Source organism: Urocitellus parryii, chromosome 5 (genome assembly GCF_045843805.1).
Source record: "Urocitellus parryii isolate mUroPar1 chromosome 5, mUroPar1.hap1, whole genome shotgun sequence".
Taxonomy (NCBI): Eukaryota; Metazoa; Chordata; class Mammalia; order Rodentia; family Sciuridae; genus Urocitellus; species Urocitellus parryii.
The window spans coordinates 202,827,968-202,850,904 of NC_135535.1; the positions used below are offsets into that span (position 1 = coordinate 202,827,968).

Genomic DNA, 22,937 nt, shown 5'->3' on the forward strand with positions numbered 1-22,937 from the left:
TAAATTAGGAAAAGCATCTGATGGTAATCATATATCCAATAAGAAAATATGATAGGAGCAGGATGGAATACAGCCGTTGGAAAAGTAGCTATGAAGCTATTGCATGGTGGTGCAGGCCTGTAATCCCAGCAGCTCAGTAGGCTGAGGCAGGAGGATTGCAAGTGCAAAGCCAGCTTCAGCAAAAGGTGAGGCCCTAAGCAAATCAGTGAGACTATGTTTCTAAATAAAATACAAATAGGGCTGGGGATGTGGCTTAGTGGTTTAATCCCCAGTCACCCCCCTAAAAAAAATAACATATTTACTACAAATTATACTATTGGTTATTAAATAAGAACATGCTTAGGAGCCTTACAAATGATGGCTATTGGGGGCAAGTCAAGTAAGAATTTTGTATTTTAGAATATTTAATGAATATACTTTTTGACAAATCTTTATTTGTAAAATTTCAAACTTTTGAAGAAATAGAGTAAACTAATGAATTTGACATTCATAATTTTGGGATATTTAAAATAGATGATTTATTTGGAATCAAAGATTAAGATTAATCACTTACTGGTCTCTCTATTGCAGTAGAGAAATGAGTCATAAAATGCTTACTTTGAGAGAGAAAGAGAGAGACAGACAGACACTGGCTTCTAAAATGAACCACAATTTCCATTTCAAGTTGCAACCTAATCTCACAAATTGCTCCAGAACAGTGAGGACAAGAAACACTCAGACCTCTAATAGACATGTGTGAACCTCACTGTATAAAGATAGAAGGAAGATGGAGGAATAACAGGTACCTAGGCAGCTTAGAGGAAGAGGCCAATGAAGAGCTAACCATTTTGGGTCCTTCCCTACCCTGACTCTAGACCTGGAAATTTTCTTAGAAGAGTCAGCAGCCCCATAATCCAAGAGAGTTCACACGGGGTTTTTTCCCCCCAAAATTCTTCCCATATTATTATTATTGTTTTTAGATACCTTTATAGTTATACATAGTAGTTGGGTTCTAGTCAGTCTTTTTAACACCTCTTTTTAAAACATGAATAGACAGCCCAGAATTACTTAATATTTAAGGAGAATTATCAAATAGGAAAAGAGACATGAGACAATGCAAAACTCACGTGAAAAATAAAAAAAATCTAAAGGTAGGACAAAGGTAAAGAGGTAAGAGGAGAAAATTAAGAAAGTTAGACACACTCTCAAGGAAGTCCAGCATCTAAGAGAGGAGAGGGCAGAAAAAGAATAGATTAGCTAACCTGACAAAGAATGAGATAACGTGTTTTATCATCACTTAATATGTAACCACAGTTGAGCCATAGTCAGTGCTGGGTTGTGAGATGATTTGTGTTTGCAGTTAAGCTAATGTTTATGCTTTAGTTTTTATTTCATTTATTTTATTTATTTGGATGGTAAAGATTTGGAATGAAGTTGTCCAGGGAAAAGGCAGGAAGCACTCAAGCCTTGGGCACATTCATTGTTCATTGAGCTTAAAAAGATGACAACATAGAGATGTCCTAGTTTTTTTTTTTTTTTTTTTAATCAGAGTCTCTTTCCCTGTTTCCTCTTGCCTCTGATATTGCAAATATACCGCTTTTCAGTAATTTGCTTTATATTTTCCACAATATTTCCATAGTTCGTGAAATCTCCAAGGATGATGATGGAGAATAATATCCTGTCCCAGGCACTATGCTAGGTTTTTGCATGTATCATCTCTACCTCTCAAGGAAGGGGTAGTTGGCATTTCTGTTTTACAGATGTAGAAAACGGGGCTTAGCAGTCAAATGATGTTTATGGGATGATTCTGCTTGTAAGAGCATCAGCCAGTCAGGTCTGACTGATTTCCAGGCTCTGATTTATTTATTTTTTCTACAGCAGATCACTGTGCCTCTCTTGCTGTGATATAATAAAAGTATGTGGGTTTTTATTCAGACTTCAAGGTGTGCCAGAAGTCTTTTTAGAGATTTAGCGGCCTCACTTCCTTCTCTTAGAAGAGGTTTTTCTAGAAATGTTATTCATTCAGAAATGTGTGTATTAAAAATTGACTTTGTACCAGGTGTAGTATACTAATTACTGTTGAGATTTTCAAACTCTCAGCATTCTGAGTGGATGCCCAAACAACACTGAGCGGGGAGAAACCATCATGAGGGCTGAGTCTCAGCCCAAGCTGTGAAAGAGTCTGAAAGCATACTGTATTGACAGCTGGGAGTTAAAAAACACAAGTTGTATATTGACATATATGATGTTCTTGCTAAACATATGTAACTCACTAGTTTATCTTAAAATTTTCTTTATGGTATTTATCATTTCTCCAGTCTTTAGAAGAATATAAAGGAACAATTTACAGTGTGTTAATATTTAGTTTCCAGACTAGTTGTTCAGTGGCACTTCATGGATACATTTTTATTTCCTTTCTGAGACCCTCACCTTAATCAAGGAAGTTCTGGTTTGGTTCAAGTCCCAATTTCAAAATCTTGTGTGTTTGGTAACTTTTTTTCCCTTGAGGGTTTTCATTTCTTCCTTAGTCTTATTCAGCTGGATGCTAGTACATCATTTCAAGTTTTGGTGCAGACTTTTGAAAGTTATTTTTATATTTTAACAACAGTGTAGCTGTTCACATGCTTTAGCTTCTGTAATAATATTTATGTTTTTAAATATAAATCCACATTTTATATAATAAATAGCTTTAATTTAGAAACTATCTTTGTAGCCAGCTATATATGCAGGTGTGCTTTGCTTTATAAATAGCCCCAGTCCCTATGTATATGTAAATTGCATTAGAGGCTCCAAATATATGAAGAATTTAAATGTAAAGAAAACTCCTAAGGGCTTGAAAAATGAAGGTCTTTATTTTTCTAATCTTTTTTTTTAATTTTAATTTTAATTTGTTCTTTTTAGTTATACATGACACTAGAGACTATTTTGACATTTATGCAAACTTGGAGTATATCTTATTCTAATTTGGATCCCAGTCTTTATTTTTCTAATTCTAAGTAAGGGAAGTTCTCTAAATACATGAAATGTAGAGGCAATAAAGGAAAAAATTGGTAGAATATTTCTGTTTGATCAAAAAGACCATGAACAAAGTGAAAAGTCAAATGACAGACTAGGGGAAGTACTTCATGAAACAGAAAGGGTGGATGATAAATGAACAACTCAGGAGAAATATGAGTAAAGTTCATGGAACAAGTACAGATGACTAATAAATGTGCCAAAGTAATTTGTCACAGTAATTAAAGAAATTCAAATATAAACAAGGTATAATTATCCACTGATTAGGTTTCAAATATTTCTCTATCGGTCAAAGTCCAGTCAAGAAAACATAAGTCTCAGGGGATTTAAATTATTATAGGTAATTGGTTACTTAAATGTTGAAAGAGCATAAAGGGAATGTTGAAGTCACCCACAAATTAGAAAATGTGTGAAGCAGTCTACCCCAGGACCAGAGAGACAAAAATGAAAAGGTAGACTATCATCTAGGATTTGGAGAAGCAGCCACTAGGGAGCTGCCAGGGCTCCTGAGGTGCCTGAGGGCACCCTGCCAGGATGGTGTAGGGAGCACCAGGAGGTCCTGGAACAGTAGCTAGTGTGTGCTGCTGTTGGAGGGAGGTCAAGAGCAGGTAGTCAAGAGTATCCACTCTCATCCTCCTCCCTACACCTTTCAGGCTTCTACTAGTACCTCCCATGGGCAGTTTAGTTTGCAAGGAAGCCTAGGAAGTACTTTGTGCAGACTCTAAGCCCTAATGTTACATAGCTCTGGGGCTGAAAACAGTAGGTCTAGCACAGGTACTAATGACCAGTTCTGGTGAGGAGGAATAAGTGAAAGGAATAAGTAAGTATAAATGGATTCAGCCTTTTTACAAGACAATAACTAATACCTATTAAAAAATTTAAGTGAATTCCCTGTGACCAGCAAGTCTGTGTCAAGAAATCTCATAGAAATACTAGTCCAAATACGGACAAAGATATGTTTTTTTTTTAAATGTTTTTATTAGTTGCTCAAAACATTACAATGATCTTGACATACATTTGATTCAAATGGGGTACGTAATCTTAATCTTATTTTTCCACGTGTACAGATTGCAGGATCACATTGGTTATACAGCCACGTTTATACATAGGGCCATACTAATGTCTATTGTATTGTGCTGCCCTTCCTATTCCCCCCTCCCCTCTTTCTACCCAATGTACTATGACACATTTCTCTCTCTTTTTTCTTCCCCCTCACACCATCTTATATGTAATTTTGCATAACAATGAGGGTCTCCTACCATCTTCCTGCAATTTACCTTCTCTCTCCCATTCCCACGCACCTCTCGTCCCTATTTAATAGTAATCTTCTCATGCTCTTCCTCCCTGCTCTGTTTTGAGTCCCCCCCCCATATCAAAGAAGACATTCTGCATTTGTTTTTTAGGGATTGACTAGCTTCACTTAGCATAATCTGCTCTAACGCCATCCATTTCCCTGCAAATGCCATGATTTTGTTGTTTTTTAGTGCTGATGTTTTGATATTTTATCTAATTTCAAAAATTGGAGATATCCTGAGTGTCTATTGTTGGGGGATTGACGCACTGTATTATGTATATCCATTTAATGAAAAATGTGCCCATCAAAGAATTTTCCCTATGTAATTGGGTTATTTTGTATAGGCAAATATATTTTGTCAAATCCAAGAAAATCTCAAAGTGTTGAATCTAGCAAGATTTTTTAGCTGCTGTGAACAAGTTTAGAGGTAACAAGTACAATATTTCATGTTTATTTTTCCTTCCAACAGTTATGAATGCAGGAATGAGGAAATATTTCCTACAAGCCAATGATCAGCAAGATCTAGTAGAATGGGTAAATGTGTTGAACAAAGCTATAAAAATCACAGTAAGTATTTGGATTTTTTTTTTTAAACAATTTTGAGTGTCTGGAAGTAATCTTAACAAATGTCCCCAGCTTTCTGTCAGGTCACATACTTGAGCTTTGTTTAAAAGACAGATGTTCAGAATGTGAAATAGTTCTCTTGTACCTGGTGACCATCAGACATTTCATCAGCCCACAAATGCATTTCATCCATTATGTACCAATAAGGATATATATTATTGGAGATTTTAACCACTTCTTATGTTGCTGGGGGAAATACATGTAGCATGCAGAGTTCTATCTTGAGGGCATGTTATTTTTTTCTTCCAGAGTAGAAGAGGCTTTCTGCCGGGTATGTACCCAGGTGATGGTAATAGGCCTAAGCCCTGATAGGGCAGGAGTTGAAGATGGGAGCAAAACAAAGGGAAATGAAGGCTAAGAAATGAGGTACAATATAGGGATCCGGTGGGAAGACTGTGGCAGCTGGATGGTTCTGCCCAGGTGGCCTTAAGGAGTTGATCTTAGGCACTAGCTTTCTAACCTCTCCTGTGCCTTTTCCTTGAGTTCCAGAGCTTGGTACTCTTTGGACCTTCCTCTACTCCTACAACCTCTTTGCTTCTGACATGAGCTTTTTTTTTTCTGTTGAACATTAATATTTATTGATTATTTATACTATCACAGGCGTTGAACTGAAGGTTTTACCTAAAAACTGAGGCTTAGAAAGATTGAGTGACTTGTACAGGTTTCAGAACTGGTGAACTGTGGGACTGGGAGCCCAGGGATGGTCTATCAGGTTTTGGAGCTTAGCTAGCTCTGAAGTGCAGTGAACAAGAGCCTATCCTGATGTTTTGTTTTACTACTGATGCTGATGAGCAAGAGCATAGGGTGTACTCCTGACTGAGCTTTGCTGCACCTTTATCTCCTTCTACACTAACAGAGAAACACATTGTAGGCTGCCTGGAAAGGCCTGGGAAGGAGTTCCTGTGGGGATTGTGTCAGCTGAAGGGTGGGGTTTTTTTGTTTTTTGGGTTTTTTTTTTTTTTAAGTTGTAGTTGGACACAATACCTTTCTTTTATTAATTTATTTTATGTGGTGCTGAGGATCGAACCCAGTGCCTTGCACATGCCAAGCAAGTGCTCTACCGCTGAGCCACAACCCCAGCCCCTGAAGGGTGTTTTAATTGTGTGGTTATTTACTGGCTCTAAACAACTTACTCTTAAAGAACAAAAGCCCAGAAAGTCAGCTTGTTAGTCACTTGTTAGTTTCCTTCTAAAATGAATGATCCCACATTTACATTGCAGCAGAAGGAGTTACTGTAGCTAAAGCTGTTTTCACAGGTGGATTGAATTTTTTGTCTTCAGAACAGCTGGTTACCACATGATGGGAAACGCCCACATATTGTATCTGATTTGTACATGAAGTTATTTTGGGCTTGCAGTTTTAGGAAAGGAATATTTTGAACTGATTCAAAAGTATGTATATATTTTTAAAATATTTATTTTTTAGTTGTAGGTGGTCACAATATCTTTATTTCATTTTTATGTGGTGCTGAGGTTTGAACCCAGTGCCTCACAGGTGCTAGGTGAGCACTCTACCACTGAGCCACAACCCCAGTCCCAGAAGTATATATTCTTAAAAAAGTTTTCATTGATCATTTTTACCTCAGTAGATACTCTCTACTTGAAAGATAAAGACAAGGGGCTGGGGTTGTGGCTCAGAGGTAGAGCGCTTGCCTAGCGTGCATGGGACACTGGATTCGTTCCTCAGCACCACATAAAATTAAATAAAGATATTGTGTCCACGTATAACTAAAAAAAAAAAAAAAAAGACAATATATGGTGGTATCTTTCCTGAATTATTTTTTTTACAATTTGCAGTAATAAGCATCCATCTTTTTGGTGTTTTAAAATGTGGATTTTAAATTAGCTTTTGTGGTTTTGCAGCTTTATTTCATGTTGAAATTTTTAGTTTTTTATTTTTTTTATTTTTATTTTTTTTAGAGAAAGTGAGAGAGGGGAGAGAGAGAGAGAGAGAGAATTTTTTTTAATATTTATTTTTCAGTTCTCGGCGGACACAACATCTTTGTTGGTATGTGGTGCTGGGGATCGAACCCGGGCCGCACGCATGCCAGGCGAGCGCGCTACCGCTGAGCCACATCTCCAGCCCTTAGTTTTTTATTGATGTTTTATAATTGTGCATAATATTCAGATTCGTTGTAACATTTGTACATGTACATAACATAATCTGATCAATTTCATTCCTTGGTACATCCCCTAAAATTTTTAATTTTTGAGGTAAATTTGTTAGTAATGGTTTTTATAATTCACATTTAGGAAATATAGAAATCCTTGACTCAGCTGGGTGAGGTGGCACACACCTATAATTCCAGCAGCTTGGGAGTCTGAGGCAAGAAGACTGAAAGTTCAGTCAGCCTCAGCAGTGGCAAGGTGCTAAGCAGCTGAGTGAGACCCTGTCTCTAAATAAAACACAAAACATGGCTGGGGATGTGGCTCAGTAGTTGAGCGTTCCTGAGTTAAGTTGCCAAGGCAAGTTTTGATCCTCCTGCCTGCCCTGGCCTCCCAAGTAGCTAAACCTGGGAGTACAGGTGTATGCCACCGTGCTCAGCTCTACTATAGGTTTAATTTAAAAGTCAATTTTAATCTAAAAATTAATCTTTTCAGTTGTGTTGACTTTTTTTTTTTTTTTTTAAATGGCCACTGAGAGCAAGTTGAAGTGTGAACTGAGTATAAGACTTTGGTTCTAACAAAATGGTATATGTGCCCAAGAGTGTTAGCTGGGCCTTCTGTTTTAAAGTAATATTTTCAACTGGCATGTCAGGTGGAGAGCACTGCCTCTAAATAAAATACAAAATATGGCTGGGGAGGTCCAGGAATTTGTGTCTGAACCTTTCAGGTTTTAGTCTTCAAGTACTGTCTAATTAGTAAATTGAACATCAACCTTCCCTTTAACTTCTAAGAAATATATAGCGTTTCCATTTATTTCCGTCATAAATATCAAAGTCTGTTTTATTCATCTCTTTACTCTCTAATTATTTTTACCTTTTCTTTTTTTTTAATATTTATTTTATTTTTTAGTTTTCAGAGGACACAACAACATCTTTGTTTGTATGTGGTGCTGAGGATCGAACCCGGGCCGCACACATGGCAGGCGAGCGCGTTACCGCTTGAGCCACATCCCCAGCCCCAAATTATTTTTACCTTTTTTTTCCTACTATTGGAATTTTTAACATTAGATTCATAAGGAAATACATGCTAAAATGCATCCAAATCTCACATGAAAAACAATCATGTTTAAAAAAAAAAAGAAGGAAAGCAGGGAAAGGCAATAGTCGGACCAGACCTGCTTAGTGTCTGACACTTGCTCTCACCCTCCCCTGTGAGACCACATTTCTGATTCTCATTAACAGTTGACTTATTTGGAAACTTGTGGCTTAGGGTTCTTGAAAATTTAGCTTAATGGCTGAATTTAGACTAACTTTTCGTTCAGAGTACCTAAATTTAAAAAAAATTAATTGAAAATGTATTTAATTTATTGTGTGTGTGTGTGAGAGAGAGAGAGGGATACATTGAGGATTGATTCTAGGGTTTTGTGTATTTAAGGCAAGTACAGTACTACTGGGCCACTTTTCAAAGCCTAAGTACCTATAATTTTTAAGGGAATTACATATATTTATGGATATTTGGCTTGTATTGTTCTTAAGATAATAAGGTAACTATAAGTTAGTTTTTGTTACAAAATGCAATTCTGAGTTAATTATTAGACTTGAACATTGGAGTTGTTATATTTAACTCTTGATTTTATTATAGGGACAAATTAGAAGCAGTTGGTTTAACAGCATAAGGAAGGATTTTGTGGGGAGGGTACCAGGGATTGAACTCAGGGGCACTCAACCACTGGGCCATATCCCCAGCCATATTTTGTATTTTATTTAGAGGCAAAGTCTCACTGAGTTGCCTCAGTGCCTTGCTTTTGCTGAGGCTGATTTTGAACTCAAACGATCCTCCTGCCTCAGCCTCCTGAGCTGCTGGTATTACAGGTGTGTGCCACTGTGCCCAGCTGAGGATTTTTAATATACTATAATTTTGGAAGAAAAATGGAAAACCTAATATAAATTTCAGTAGATTTTTGAGTTACACTAAAGATTTTTCTTAGGAAATTACCATATACAGCTGAACTCTCAACTTCTTGTAAAAAGGAGAAGCTACTACTTTTTTTATAAGTCTCCTCTTGACAGCACATCTCATCTAACGTAGTTAAAGAGGTCATTTTCTCTCTGGTTTCAAATTCTCTTTATGGTGTTTTTGGTTTTTAGTAAGATAAAAGGCGACATTTTCACTGTCAAAATCATTTAGATACATGATGCTGTTTATTAGAAAAATGTATGTTTCCTCAGCAGGTTGTTCTAGGGCATGATGTTCTATTTTTCGTTGGCAGCTAAAATTCTGTGTACTCCTGTGTTACCTTTTAAGCAGTCTAAAATGTATAGAACTTGAGGTATCCAGGATTCACTTTCTGATCTTCCTTTACTGTTTCTCTTTTTCTCCTTTGTTTCTGCCAGTGACTGGCATTGTAATATAAGTTCACATCAGAAGCTGAAGGATTGGGCCCAAAGACTGAGTGGAAGCATCACCAGGGAGGCAGGGTGGAAGGAAGAGGTGAAGGAGTTTTGAAGGTCACCTATGAGACAAATCATTTATATCCATAAACAGTTATGTCCAAGTTTGTGTGGTCTGCTACAGCTCAACATCCTCTCTCACAGGCATGGTCTGTGTTTGCTAATTATTTTGCAAAAAAGTTGCTTTTCTATAAACCTAATGAGAGTAGCATCATATAAAAAGAACACAGGTTTTGGAACAGTGTTTTCTTGAACTATGGTTTGTGAAACACATCCCTCAAAAACACTTAATGTTTTCTCTTACAATATATTTTTTTGGGGATTGCACTCTAGATTTTTTTAAAATCAGAATTTCTGGATATAAAGCCTGAGGATCTGAATTTTTCAATAATGTTCCTGGGTGATACCTTGAGCACATTTCAGTTTGTGAGAATCCACCCTACCTTGGGATCATACTACTGAATGATTAGGGACTTTGGATACAGCATGAATGGAGTCTCCTTTAGTTCTCTTGGGACTTTGTTAACAGATTAACTATGTGACCAGCAGATTAACTATGTGACATTTAATCTTAAATGTTTTTATGCCACTAGTTTTGTGATTTTTCAGTAGTATTTATTATAATGTTTCTAAAAGACTGCAAGATCCCCAAATGTCCTTTACATCATGTTAAGTATCATAATTGATGTTGTAGGTTTTACTACATTTTATTCATAGCCTTAAAAATTTATCATTCAAATTCAGACCATAAGCTGGGCATGGTGGTGTATACATATAATCCCAGCAGTTTCCAGAGGGCTGAAGCAGGAGGATTAAAGGTTGGGGATGTGGTGCCCCAGTGTTCAATTCCCAGAACAACAACAAAAAAAAGTTCATACCATGTTTAACAGTCTATAGACAAAAATATTGATTAGCTGAGTATTTTATTTGTGGTCCCTAGTTGGGCCACAAATAAAAGCTAAGTATATGTTAAATATGATTCCACATCAGTTAGGCATACATGTATGAGATTCTCCTGTTATCACAGTCATTATTTGTTTATACTATGAGTGATTTATCATTGATTTCAGAATTGGAATCTCATCTTTAAATCCCTAGTAAGGGGCTGGGGATGTGGCTCAAGAGGTAGCACGCTCACCTGGAATGCGTTCGGCCTGGGTTCGATCCTCAGCACCACATACCAACAAAGATGTTGTGTCCGCCGAGAACTAAAAAATAAAATATTAAAATTCTCTCTCTCTCCCTCTAAAAAGAAAAGATCTCTCTCTCTCTCTCTCTCTCTCTCTCTCTCTCTCTCTCTCTCTCATAAAAATTCTCTTTTTAAAAAAAATTTAAAAAAATAAATCCCTAATAAGTGTTGTGTTATTTTGAATACCTTGGGTTTTTTTCTATCTTAGGAATTTCGTTCTTTTTTCCTGCTGATTTTAAATGTGTTTATTGAGTCAGTTTTTCAGCCTTTATTGAATACTTATGTGTTTAGAAATAGATTGTGTCTTGAAGCCATAAAGATGACTGTGCCACGATCTCTAACCCCCAGACCTTGCGGAATCCTAAGTAGAAATGGAGGAAAGGGAGGGTGGCGGCAAAGCTCTACAATCCATATAAAGTTTTCTATTGAGCAGGGTCCATGATGGTTTGGAAGAGAGTTAAACAGACTTGGCTAGATCTAATACAACCAGGGTCTGAGCCTGTTCCCTAATGCCTCTGGGTCTCTGTTTCTTACTTCTCAAATAGAGATACTGCTTCTTTGCATAGGGTTGACAGAAGGAGTATGAAGAAATGGATCAAGCAGTACCTGTGCCAAGTTAGCACTCAGTATTTGATGGCTGTATTGTAAAGCATTACTAGATCAGAAAATTAATGTGACAACCTATGGGATTGGTACTCACGTGTGTGTGCCTATACACCCAGATGTATTTGTCAATTATATATAAATGAACAATTGGAAATTCTTTGATACAGAGTGTTTCATATAAAACACTGGTTACAAACTAACTTTGTTTCAGGTACCAAAGCAATCAGACTCACAGCCTAATTCAGATAATCCAAGTCGCCAGGGTGAATGTGGGAAGAAGCAAGTGTCTTACAGAACTGACATTGTTGGTGGTGTACCCATCATTACTCCAACTCAGGTAATAAATAAATCTTCTATTGTATGAGGGTCTTGTTATTCTATTGATTTTTATATTGTCATCAAAACCAAAACAGTGTGCATCTTTACTAAACAAATTCAATACTCAATACTGTAGGAAACTTTTATTTTTGTGTTTCTTAATTCCAAAGTATATGTTTATTACTAAGAAAAATGGAAATCACAGATTAAAATACATAAATTTCATGTTTTTTCTGAGCCTTCTGTGTACTCCTCCCCATAAATGGAGATGTGAATTATATATTAGATATTTTCCACTTTTATCATGAACATGTTCCAAATCATCTACAGTTACTTTGCTCCCCCTTCCCCCAGTATTGGTGATTGAACCCAGGGGTGCCCTACCACTGAGCTGTAACCTCAGTCCTTTATTTCAAAATTTTATTTTGAGACAAGGTCTTGTAAAGTTGCTGAGGCTGACCTTGAATTTGCTATCCTCTTACCTCAGCCTCCTGAGTCACTGGAATTATAAGCAACCCACCACTGTGCCCAGCTTTCAATATCATTTTTATTGACTCATAGTAGTTCTGCCATGAATTTACCATAATTTTACAAATACTCTATTGTGGACAAATGGAGTTCTTTTTCCCTTTTCTTTCTTCTTTTATATATAGTGCCATGATGAACATTCTTAAATTTTAGAGACATTATTGGTATTTTCTAAAAGATAAGTTCTTGGAAATAAAATTGCTGATTCAAAGAATTTGTAAAAATGTACAGTTTTTAAAACCTGTTTTTCCTAAAACCTGTACTAAGTGAACTAAAGAGAGTTCTTGAATACTGATTTTATTGTATCCCAAAAGAATTGACATGCTAGCCTCACTTGGGTACTAAGAAAAATATAAATTTGTAGGCATTTTTTAACGAAATTATTACTTTTTATGAGCTTATATTTCTTGTTTTGCTATTTAGGGAATGAATTTATAATGCAACTTTAATTACTAGTAATTGAGAAACCAGGAATTTTAAAGTAATTATTATTGCCAGTGTTCGTGCATTTCATTAGCTTCATATCTCTTGAACTTAAACTAACACTTATAAACCTTTTAAATCAAATTATATTGTACACCATATTTTTTAGGTCTTTGGCAGGGGACAGTGATTAGTGGAAAGAAAAATCATACCATTAATTAATTAGCTGTTCGATGTTTTTATACTTTATACTTGGCAAGGGATATTAATAAAACTCCTTGTTCTAGTAGAAACTTACAGTTTTTACCAAAGTTGGATAAAAAGATACAATAGGATTGCATCTGTATTTACTTTTTTCTAAAAGTAATGATTTTAACTTGTTAAACTTCTGGTTAATATACAGCTAGACTAAGCTGCTTTCACCTGTGTTGTGACTTGCACTGACAGTAGGGCCAAGACTCTCTTTAGATTTATTTAGATATTGTAGCAGTTTGTATCTCTGGCTGTTTCAATTTGGGTTCTGAGGGGGGTGCCATTTTTTAAACACTCTATAATAAATAATTTTATTGCTTTAGTATTTACCAATAGTTTATAAAATAGTAAAGTAGTGTTTACTCATTATAAAGCATTTAGGTAATATAGTATCAGGAAAATGTTAAATCTCATTTGCATGATGAATTTATTCAATAAGTTTTATGAAAGCAGTGAGTTAAGTATGTAAGTAGTATTGTCCACCTGTCTAAATGTAGAACAGGTTGAAAAGCCTTAAGGTACATATACAATTTAGATGTAGGTTTTTCTTGAATTTTAGGAGTTTTTGAATATACCTTTGGCTTATTTGTGGGATTTTAAATTGTTAGATGTTGAAACAAACAAGAAGCCAGTGCTCTGAGAAACATGAAATCCTGGTATAGTTAGAGGTTAAAAACACTGGGCTTACATATAAAACTATACTTTTAGAAAAAGAATATTGTAGAAAATCTTCAAGATCTAGGACTAAATAGAATTTTTAGACTTGACATCAAAAGTATAATCTGCAAAAGGAAAAAATTGATAAATTGAACCTCATCAAAATTAAAAATATTTGCCCTGTGAGAGACCTTGTTCAGAGGATGGAAGGAAAAGCTACAGACTGGGAGGAAACATTTGTAAACCACATAGCCAGTAAAGAGCTTGTATCTAGAACATGTGAAGAACTCTCAGCAATTAAACCCAACAACAACAAAATCCAATTAGAAAGTAGACAAAATTCATGACAGACATTTCACCAAAAGATGAAATCACATATGATAAGCACTTGAAGATGTTCATCAGTAGTCAGTAGGGAAATAGTAAGACCACAATATCATACCTATCAGAGTAACTGAAATAAACTGGTGACAAGACAAATGCTAACAAGGATGAAGGGAAAAAAAACAGTCTTTCATCCACTTTTGGTGGGAACGTAAAATAGTTCAGACATCCTCAAAAAAGAGTTTAGCAGATTTTGCTGTTTTATTACTATACAAATAAATTAACAGTTGCTCTCCAACCCAGCACTTGTACTCTGTATTAGTCAGCTTTTTGTCACTGTGACAGAAAACCTAGGAAAAACAACTTTAAGAAGGAAAGATTTAATTTGGCTCACAGTTTCCGAAATTTTAGTCTATGGTCAGCCGACTCTGTTGCTGTGGGCCTGCAGTGAGGCAGAGCATCATGGCAGAGAGGGTATGGTGGGGCAGAGCTGCGTACCTCATGGGAGTTGGGTAGCAGAGAGAGCAAAGAAGGAACCTAGGACAAAATATACCTTTCCAGGAAGTGCCCTTAGTGGCCCACTTCCTCCAGCTAGGCCCCACCTCCTGCAATTTCTGCCGCCTCCCAGTAATGCCATCAGATTATGAATCTTTCCATGGCTTCATCCACTGAAGTGGTTAGAACCCTCATCATCCAATCACCTTCCTGAAGGTCCTGCCTCTGAATACTGCTGTGTTGGGGACCAAGCCTTCAACACACGAGCCTTTGGGGTGGAAAGTATTGCAGATTCAAACTACAACATAATCCTAACCATTTATCCTAAAGATATGGATTATTATGTTCAGATAAAAAGCTTTACATAAATGTTTATAGTAGCTTTATTCCTATTCTCCTAATAGCTAGGAGAACATGCTGTTTAATGGGTAAATGGTTAAAAGTTAAAAAACTGGTATAGTACATTTATACTATAGAATGCAGCAGCAAAAAGAGTTGAATTACTGATACAAGGAATGACCTGGATGAATCTCCAGAGAATTATGCTGAGTGGAAAAAAAAATCAATTTAAAAGAATACCTTCTGCCTGATTTCACTTACATTCTCAAAGTGTCAGATTACAGACAAAGAGAACAGATAAATGACGGAAGGATTGGGGTAGGATCTCTAAAGGGGTAAAGCCTTCTTTATCTTGATTGTGATGTGGTTACACAGATCTACACATGTGATCAAATTGAGTAGAACTATATGTGCACACAGACAAATGAGTACCTATGGAACTGGTAACCTCTGAATAAGGTTTATAGGTGTACCAGTGTCCTGGGTTTTAGTTATGTAATCTATAGTTATACACTTTTCTTATTGGGGGAATCTGGTTGTAGGGTCAGAGGATGTCTTGTACATTTTTGGTGAGGGGGATAAACTTCCTATCAAGAATTTGTATAAAAAAAAAAGAATTTGTATAGTTATTTCAAAATAAGACTTATAGGGCTGGGTTGTAGCTCAGTGGTAGAGTGTTTGCCTAGCATGTGTGAGGTGTTGCCTAGCACCACATATAAATAAATGAATGAAATAAAGGTCTATCAACAAGTTAAAAAAAAAAATATATATATATATATATATATATATATATATATATATGTATGTATGTATGTATGGAAGTTACCTGCCCCCCATAAAAGCATTAGTAAGACTTTGTAGACCCACAAAAGTGAAAATTTGTGTTTTAATCAATAAAAGGAAAATTGATTATGATCAGGTATCCTGGGTTAATTAGAAAATTCCTCTTCAAAATCTGTGTTCCTACTGCATTACGGTAGATACGAAGATTTTCTACTAGGATAACAATATGAAATGAAAGTATGCTTTGAAGTCAAACATGCAAGAAAATTTGTTTTTTTTGTTCCATTTTAGAAAGAAGAAGTAAATGAATGTGGCGAGAGTGTTGACAGAAATAATTTGAAACGATCACAAAGCCATCTTCCTTGCTTTACTCCAAAACCACCTCCTGATAGTGCCGTTATCAAAGCTGGATATTGTGTAAAACAAGGAGCAGTGGTGAGTAACTTAATAAAATGTGTGAGATTATGAAAATGTGAATGTACTAGAAAACTTGCAAGTTAACATTCAGAATGTTTGCTTTATTTTATGAAAGTAGAGACTAGCATACTGGGAAGGGCATTAGGACCTAGAGCAGGGGTTGTTCTATGTTTATAATGTAATGGTAGTATTTCCTTCGTCTAAGGGTTGTTGGGTAAATTAAGGCCTATTACCATTAACCTTCAGTTTAAATGAGCCTTTTTAACAGTTTAAATTTATTTTGCAAAGTTTTTCTGTTGATTCTCTCTATCCTCTAGAATGGGTGAGGGAAAGAGCTCTAGTGCAAAGTGGCAGCCAATAGAAAGTAGAAAGTGTAAACTTACCAGTATTTCTAAGGATTAAAAATTCTTTTCTTTAATTTACTTTTTCTGTGTGGCTAAATTTTCAGAATTGCATGAGAAAATAAACTTTACAATTTGAAAATAGAAGAGGGGGAAAAAACAAACCAGCAACTCTCTTGGCAGTTCTGTTTGATTGCTCATCCCTTTCTGGCAACTCTGATTCCCCTAGGTCAGCCCAGGGAAAGTTCTTCCAGCTCTGTTTGACTTCCTCTAGGTGCAGGGAAATGAAGGCGATGATTGAAGGTCTCTCCCTGTAGAGTGTCTAGGGGTAGAATCAGAATCGTCACCAGACCGTGATGCTCTGTTGTGTGTTAATGAGGGATTCCTTTTTAATTTACTCCCAAGTCCAAAATTTCATTTAGAGACATTTCAATATACCCATTAATAAAAATAATTGTAAAAATATTTAAATATATATAAATATGTGTTTGTCATTAACTATTTCATGAATTAAGTATTTATTGCTTTGCTACTACATGTAAAATACTTATAGTTTCTTTGTTTTATAGATAGAGGAGAAACCCAGTGGTTTAATAACATTTCCTGTGCTTGCTGTTTACTTTGTGGGGATGACGAGGAAATAAAAGTGCCTCTTTTAGAGCATTAAAAATATAAAATATCATAAAATCATTAATAAAAGCTGAAATCTAGACACCAAAAGTTGAACCAGAAGTTCAAGTCCTGGGTAGCAAAAGAGAGCCAGTGTTTCATATATTGCCTCACTGGGGGAAGGTAGTGAGGTGTTTTAATCCTTAGCATTTCTCATTGGGAGTTTATAGTGGAATGAGTAAGTAGTGATTAACATTTGACATTCTTAGAAATAAATCTTATATCTGTGTTTATTTCTGGTAGATGAAAAACTGGAAGAGAAGATATTTTCAATTGGATGAAAACACAATAGGCTACTTTAAATCTGAACTGGTATGTTGCTGCATCATAAATGTTGCATCTAAAAATGTTTGAGAAGTGTTACAGTGTGGTGGTGTATGGTTTTGTGCATTCTCTATTTTTAGAATAAACTGCTTCTAGTTTTGAGAAGCAGCACCTAAAGTTCAGTTTACTCTACTGTGAAACTGTTGGTTAATGGTATTTTTCTTTCTTTTTTCTTTTTTAGTTGTCAGTGGACCTTTTTAAAAAATTATTATTATTTATATGCGTTGCTGAGGATTGAACCCAGGGCCTCACACATACCAGGCAAGCGCTCTACCACTGAGCCACAACTCCAGACCCCCCTTTTTATTAAATATTAATTTTTTAGTTGTACATGGACACAACACCTTTATCTATCTATCTCTCTATCTATCTATTTATTTTATGTGGTGCTGAGGATCAAACCCAGGGCCTGGGGTGAGTGGTCTACCACTAAGCCACAACCCTAGCCCAGTGGTATATTTCTTAAATGCATCTTAAATGAAAATGTCATATCATCAAAGAGATTTTCCACCGTGAAAGATCTAAACTTATTTGTCTACAGATGTCCTCATGAAGGGTTGTCCCTTCAGGCTAACAACACCTTGTATTTCTGCCTTCTCCTGAAATTTTCTTTATCTTTTCAGATCAACTCCTAAGTTGTTTTATGTAAGGTGTTTCTCTCCTATCTGAAGGTAGAATCAGAAATTGAGATTCCCTTTCTCACATGTTTGAATGATATCCTTATTTAAAATGTTGTCAGCTGACCTGAATCCTGCAATTGATGGTTGCATAAATTAATGCAATTCTGTACCTCTTCTTGTTGAGGGGAACCAGGCAATTTATTTGAATGAAGGCACCAGAAAAGCACTATTCCTGTAGAACCTTCTGCACAGCTGGGAGTGTTTGATATCTGTGTTGTCCATACCAGTGGCTGCCTGTGGCTTTTGTGTGCTAGAAATGTGCCTACTGAGCTGAGGAATTGACTTCATTTTACTTTAAAATGAAAACTGAATTTATTTCATTTTCATTAATTAAAATTGACGTAGTTACACAAAACTAGTGACTACTATATATGGCAGTGGTGCTCTAGAAAATAGGAAGAGACTATTTTAAGTTTCATCTCAGCTATCAGCTCTTCTAGGAAGCTTTTGTGGCCGTAGAAAAGAGGGAGTAGTCAGCATAGTTTGGTGTGGGCAGTCAGCAATCACACAGGATGAGTTTGTTCTCTTTCAGGGATAGCCCAGCATGGAGTAGGGAGAGGAAAGTGTCATCCTCATGGGGAAGAAGATGGTGGCAGAGATGGGAAAATGGTTACAAACATAAAATGATAAAATGATAAAATGGGGAAATATATTACAGATAAAGGAAGCCAAGTTTCTGTCAAACCAAGGAAGTACAAATAAGAAAAATGAGAAAATTTTGGTCTTAGATTGAAATTGGATAAATCTGGCATAATTTAGCACACTGAGATAGATGTAGATTTAAATGTGTGTGTGTGTGTGTGTGTGTGTGTGTGTGAGAGAGAGAGAGAGAGAGAGAGAGAGAGAGAGAGAGAATGTGAATAATGCATTCCCTAGCTCTGTGTCCCAAGAAAACTACCATTTCAGAAATGGTTTCCAAAGAGAAATAGCAGATTATAGAGTGGGATAAGAGAAATAAATGGAAGGTGAGCATGGAATGTCTTGTATCAGAAAGCAAGTACTCAGGGGCTGGGACTGTAGCTCAGGGTTGGCAGAGCATTGTTTAGCAAGTGTGAGGCCCTGTGCTCAATCCTTAGCACCACATAAAAATAAACAAAATAAAGGCATGCTGTCCATTTACAACTAAAAAGGAAGTACTTGTAGAATGATAAAGACAGGTAAAAAGACTCCAAAGCCACTCCCCCCCCTCTGTTTAAAGAAAGAAAGAAACCAAAAACCAGAGCATTCTACCACAGAGCCATATCCCCAGTCCTTTTTAATATACATTCCTGGGATTACTTGTGTGCACCTCAGTGCTCATCCCACAAGCCACTTTGAAAACATTCCCTCTCACCAAATTTGGGACAATGAGAGCATCAAAATGAATAATGAGGATAACAGATTATAGCTCACTGGATAAAGTAGGAATCCATACATATATAAATAAATGGTTGAATGGTAAATGATTTGTATGTATAGTGAGGAATGTGATATTTACATTTTCAGAATACTTATTTATGAGAAAAGAGCAAATTTATGGTGAAAAAACCTGGCAGAAAACTCTTTAATCAGACAGGTAAATGATTCAAATGAACTTTTTAAATAAGAAAATTAAAATCACTTATCATCTGACAGGATGGTATGAGAAGGACCCAGCTTACTTCTGTGATATTCTTGCCAAATATGCATAATATGCATAATCTGAATCTAATCATGAGGAAACACCAGACACACCCAAATGAAGAACATTCTACAGAATAACTCTGTAGTTTTACGAGTGCCAAGATTATAAAAGTCAAGGAAAGAAGGAGGAACTGTTCGTACTAAGGGAAGGAAAAGTGAGATGGCGCAGATGTAGTCTGATTCTGAATAGAGTGTGTTTGCTCTAATAAAAGACATTTGAGGCTGGGTGTGATTACACACATCTGTAACCCAGTGGCGTAGGAGGCTGAGGCAGGAGGCTGGAGAGTTCAAAGCCAGCCTCAGCAAAAGCAAGGTACTAAACAACCCAGTAAGATCCTGTTTTTAAATAAAATACAAAATAGGGTTGAGGAGGTGGCTCAATGGTCCAGTGCCCTTGAGTTCAATCGGGGGGGGGGGGGGGGGGATTTGGGGACAGTGTCCTTAGTGGCTATAATGTGATTATGTAAAAAGATGTCTTTATAGAAAATAAGCACCAAAGTATTCAGAGGTAGTGTGAGAGCCAGGTCAGCAGCTAACTCTGAAATGACTTAGGAAAAACTTTTTGTGTATGTGTGCTGGCTTTTCAACTTTTGTGTAAATTCATGATTGCTTCAATGTTTAAACAGAGACAGCTGGGCACGGTGGCACATACCTATAATCCCAGCAGCTCGGGAGGCTGAGGCAGGAGTATTGCAAGTTCAAAGCCAGCCTCAGCAATGGCAAGGCACTAATCAACTCAGTGAGACCCTGTCTCTAAATAAAATACAAAAAATGGGCTGGGGATGTGACTTAGTGTTTGAGTGCCCCTAAGTTCAATCCCCAGTACCCAAAAGAAACAAACAAAAAAACCAAAACAAAATAAAAGGACTGGGATATTGCTCAGGGGTTATGTGCCTAGGGGTTCAGTCCCAGATACAAAAAAGAAAAAATAACTGAAGTATTTAGAAAAGTGTATCATATCTATAACTTCAAACATTTCAGGAAAGTATACTCAACATATGTATTCATACACACATGCACAGTGTTGAAGCAAGTGGAAAATATTAATATCTTAGAAATGAGGTGTAAGGTATGTAGAAATTCTTGGTACTATTTTTGTAAGTCTCCTGTAGTCTCAAATTATTTCAAAATAAAACTTTTGTAAAACCTTGAAAATTTGATTTCTTGGTGCTACATAAAATAATATTATGTCTTAATCTCATGGTAGCATGTTCAGTGAAATATGGATATAGTATTTTAATGGAATGTATAGTATCAATATTATCCTACTAGAAACCAGTTATCTTACATTTATATTTTTATATTTAGTTTTAGTAGCATGCCTAATCCTTAGTTTTCTCAGGTGAATAGTAGCATGTGTATATAGGATTGTGGAAAGTGTGAGGTAACACATATAAAAGTCTGGTAGATGCCCTGGCACTCCAAGAAATGGTGCATATTAAAATAATGTATTTATATAAAAGTGACATATGTAAAATGATAGATTTACATCAAACTGAATGTTCACTGCTCAGATGCCTTATATGTCAAAGTGACATTCCAAAAGAGGAGGTAGCATGCTTCATTTACTATACACAGTGAGCCTTCCAAGACCAACTCTGCTGGTTCATGGCTTTTAATAAGTGATACTCATTAAGCCTGGAAGCTTTGTTTCAAACAACACACATAGAAGGGTAGAGAATTTGAGCTGTTCGGATGCTGGGTGGTTTAAAAAGGTATAGTTATATCTTAGATGGGCTTAAAGAAGCATAATTTTCACATAGATCTCCACATGAAAATAAACAAATCTCCAAATAAGATAACTAAGCTTCGAAGGGATGTTAAAGATAAATGTCATACACCTGTTGTTTGCTTTTTTGCCAGGAAAAGGAACCTCTCCGAGTAATACCACTTAAAGAGGTTCATAAAGTTCAAGAGTGTAAGCAAAGGTAAGGAAGTGCTCAGACTTGACACTGGCACAGCTTATTAAGACAGAGGACTGCCTTGGCTTCATTGACGTGCTTGCAGGTTATGTTTGTCTCTATTCTAGCAGGTTCTTTTTTTTTTTCCCCTCAGAGGGAGGAGGATTGGAATTGAACCCAGGGCTCCGTACTACATAGTTATATCGCAGCCCTTTTATTTTCTATTTTCGATGGTCTCTTTCTACCCAAGTTGCCTTGCCTCCTTCCTCACCTACTCAAGTGGAGATAGGGTCTCACTAAATTGCTTAGTACCTTGCCATTTCTTTCTTTAAAAAATATGTTTTAACTTGTTGATGGGCCTTTATTTATTCAGTTATTTATATGTGGAGCTGAGAATTGAACCCAGTGGCTCACACATGCTAGGCAAGCGCTCTGCCACTGAGTCACAACCCCAGCCCATGCCTTACCATTTCTAAGGCTGGCTGTGAATGCGAGTTCCTCCTGCCTCAGCTTCCCGCATTGGGATTACAAGCTTGTGCTACTCCACCTGGCTTATCTTTAACTCTTTATAATTGGAATTTGCTAAAGTTTTCAAAATTCTCCAGCGTATTGGAGTGGTCCATGCCTGTAATCCCAGTGGCTCTAATCTCAGCAGTTTGGAAGGCTGAGGCCTGAAAATCACAAGTTCAAAGCCACCCTCAGCAAAGATAAGGTGCTTAGCAACTCAGTGAGACCCTGTTTCTAAATAAAATACAAAATAGGGCTGGGGATGTGGCTTAGTGGTCAAGTATCCCCAAGTTCAATCAATGGTCCCCTCCCCCACAAAAAAATCTCAAAAGTATTGAAATATTTTGTTTATTTAAAAACTGAAAGTTCAGGAATAGCTTATTAATGAGAAAGGAAAAAATTAATATGAGCAACTTATAATTATGCCATCAGATTTGACAAATTAGTATATTAAATTCATTTCTTCATGTATGACTAAAAAAATAAAAATAATAAAAATTATTCATTTCTTCATAGTTAATCAGTTTTACCTGTGATATATAATTGTTGACACATACTTGGCACAGATTATAAACAGGTAAAAAAAAAAAAACAAACTGCCCAACAACTGCTATTTAAATACAACTTTTTTTTTTTTTTTTTGGTAACAGTGATATAATGATGAGGGACAACCTGTTTGAAATTGTAACAACGTCTCGAACTTTCTACGTACAGGTAAGGTACTTATTTGAAAATCATAAATTATTTATTTATTTATATACTTATTTATTTATATGTGGTGCTGAGAATTGAACCCAGTGGCTTCCATGCTAGGCAAGCACTATACTTCTAGCCCTAGAAGGTGTTTTTTTTTTTTTTTTTTTTTTGTACCAGGGATTGAACCCAGGAGTGCTTAACCACTGAGCCATAAAGAGAGAGAGAGAGAGAAAATTTTTTTTAATATTTATTTTTTAGTTTTTTGGCGGACACATCTTTGTATGTGGTGCTGAGGATCGAACCTGGGCCGCACGCATGCCAGGTGATCAAGCTACCCGCTTGAGCTACATCCCCAGCCC

The 22,937-nt window shown here is 36.3% G+C and overlaps 1 protein-coding gene across 4 annotated transcripts in view; it reads left to right on the top strand.

The window, feature by feature from the left end:
- Plekha1 (pleckstrin homology domain containing A1) overlaps positions 1 to 22,937 on the top strand; it is a 59,017-nt gene that overhangs the window by 30,720 nt on the left and 5,360 nt on the right. For all 4 annotated transcript variants that reach the window (XM_026384254.2, XM_077798445.1, XM_026384256.2 and 1 more), the window contains exons 5-10: positions 4,758 to 4,855; positions 11,474 to 11,599; positions 15,673 to 15,816; positions 17,052 to 17,120; positions 21,338 to 21,402; positions 22,533 to 22,596. In XM_026384254.2, the coding sequence (XP_026240039.1) occupies positions 4,758 to 4,855; positions 11,474 to 11,599; positions 15,673 to 15,816; positions 17,052 to 17,120; positions 21,338 to 21,402; positions 22,533 to 22,596 (566 nt within the window). The remainder of the gene's footprint in view (positions 1 to 4,757; positions 4,856 to 11,473; positions 11,600 to 15,672; positions 15,817 to 17,051; positions 17,121 to 21,337; positions 21,403 to 22,532; positions 22,597 to 22,937) is intronic.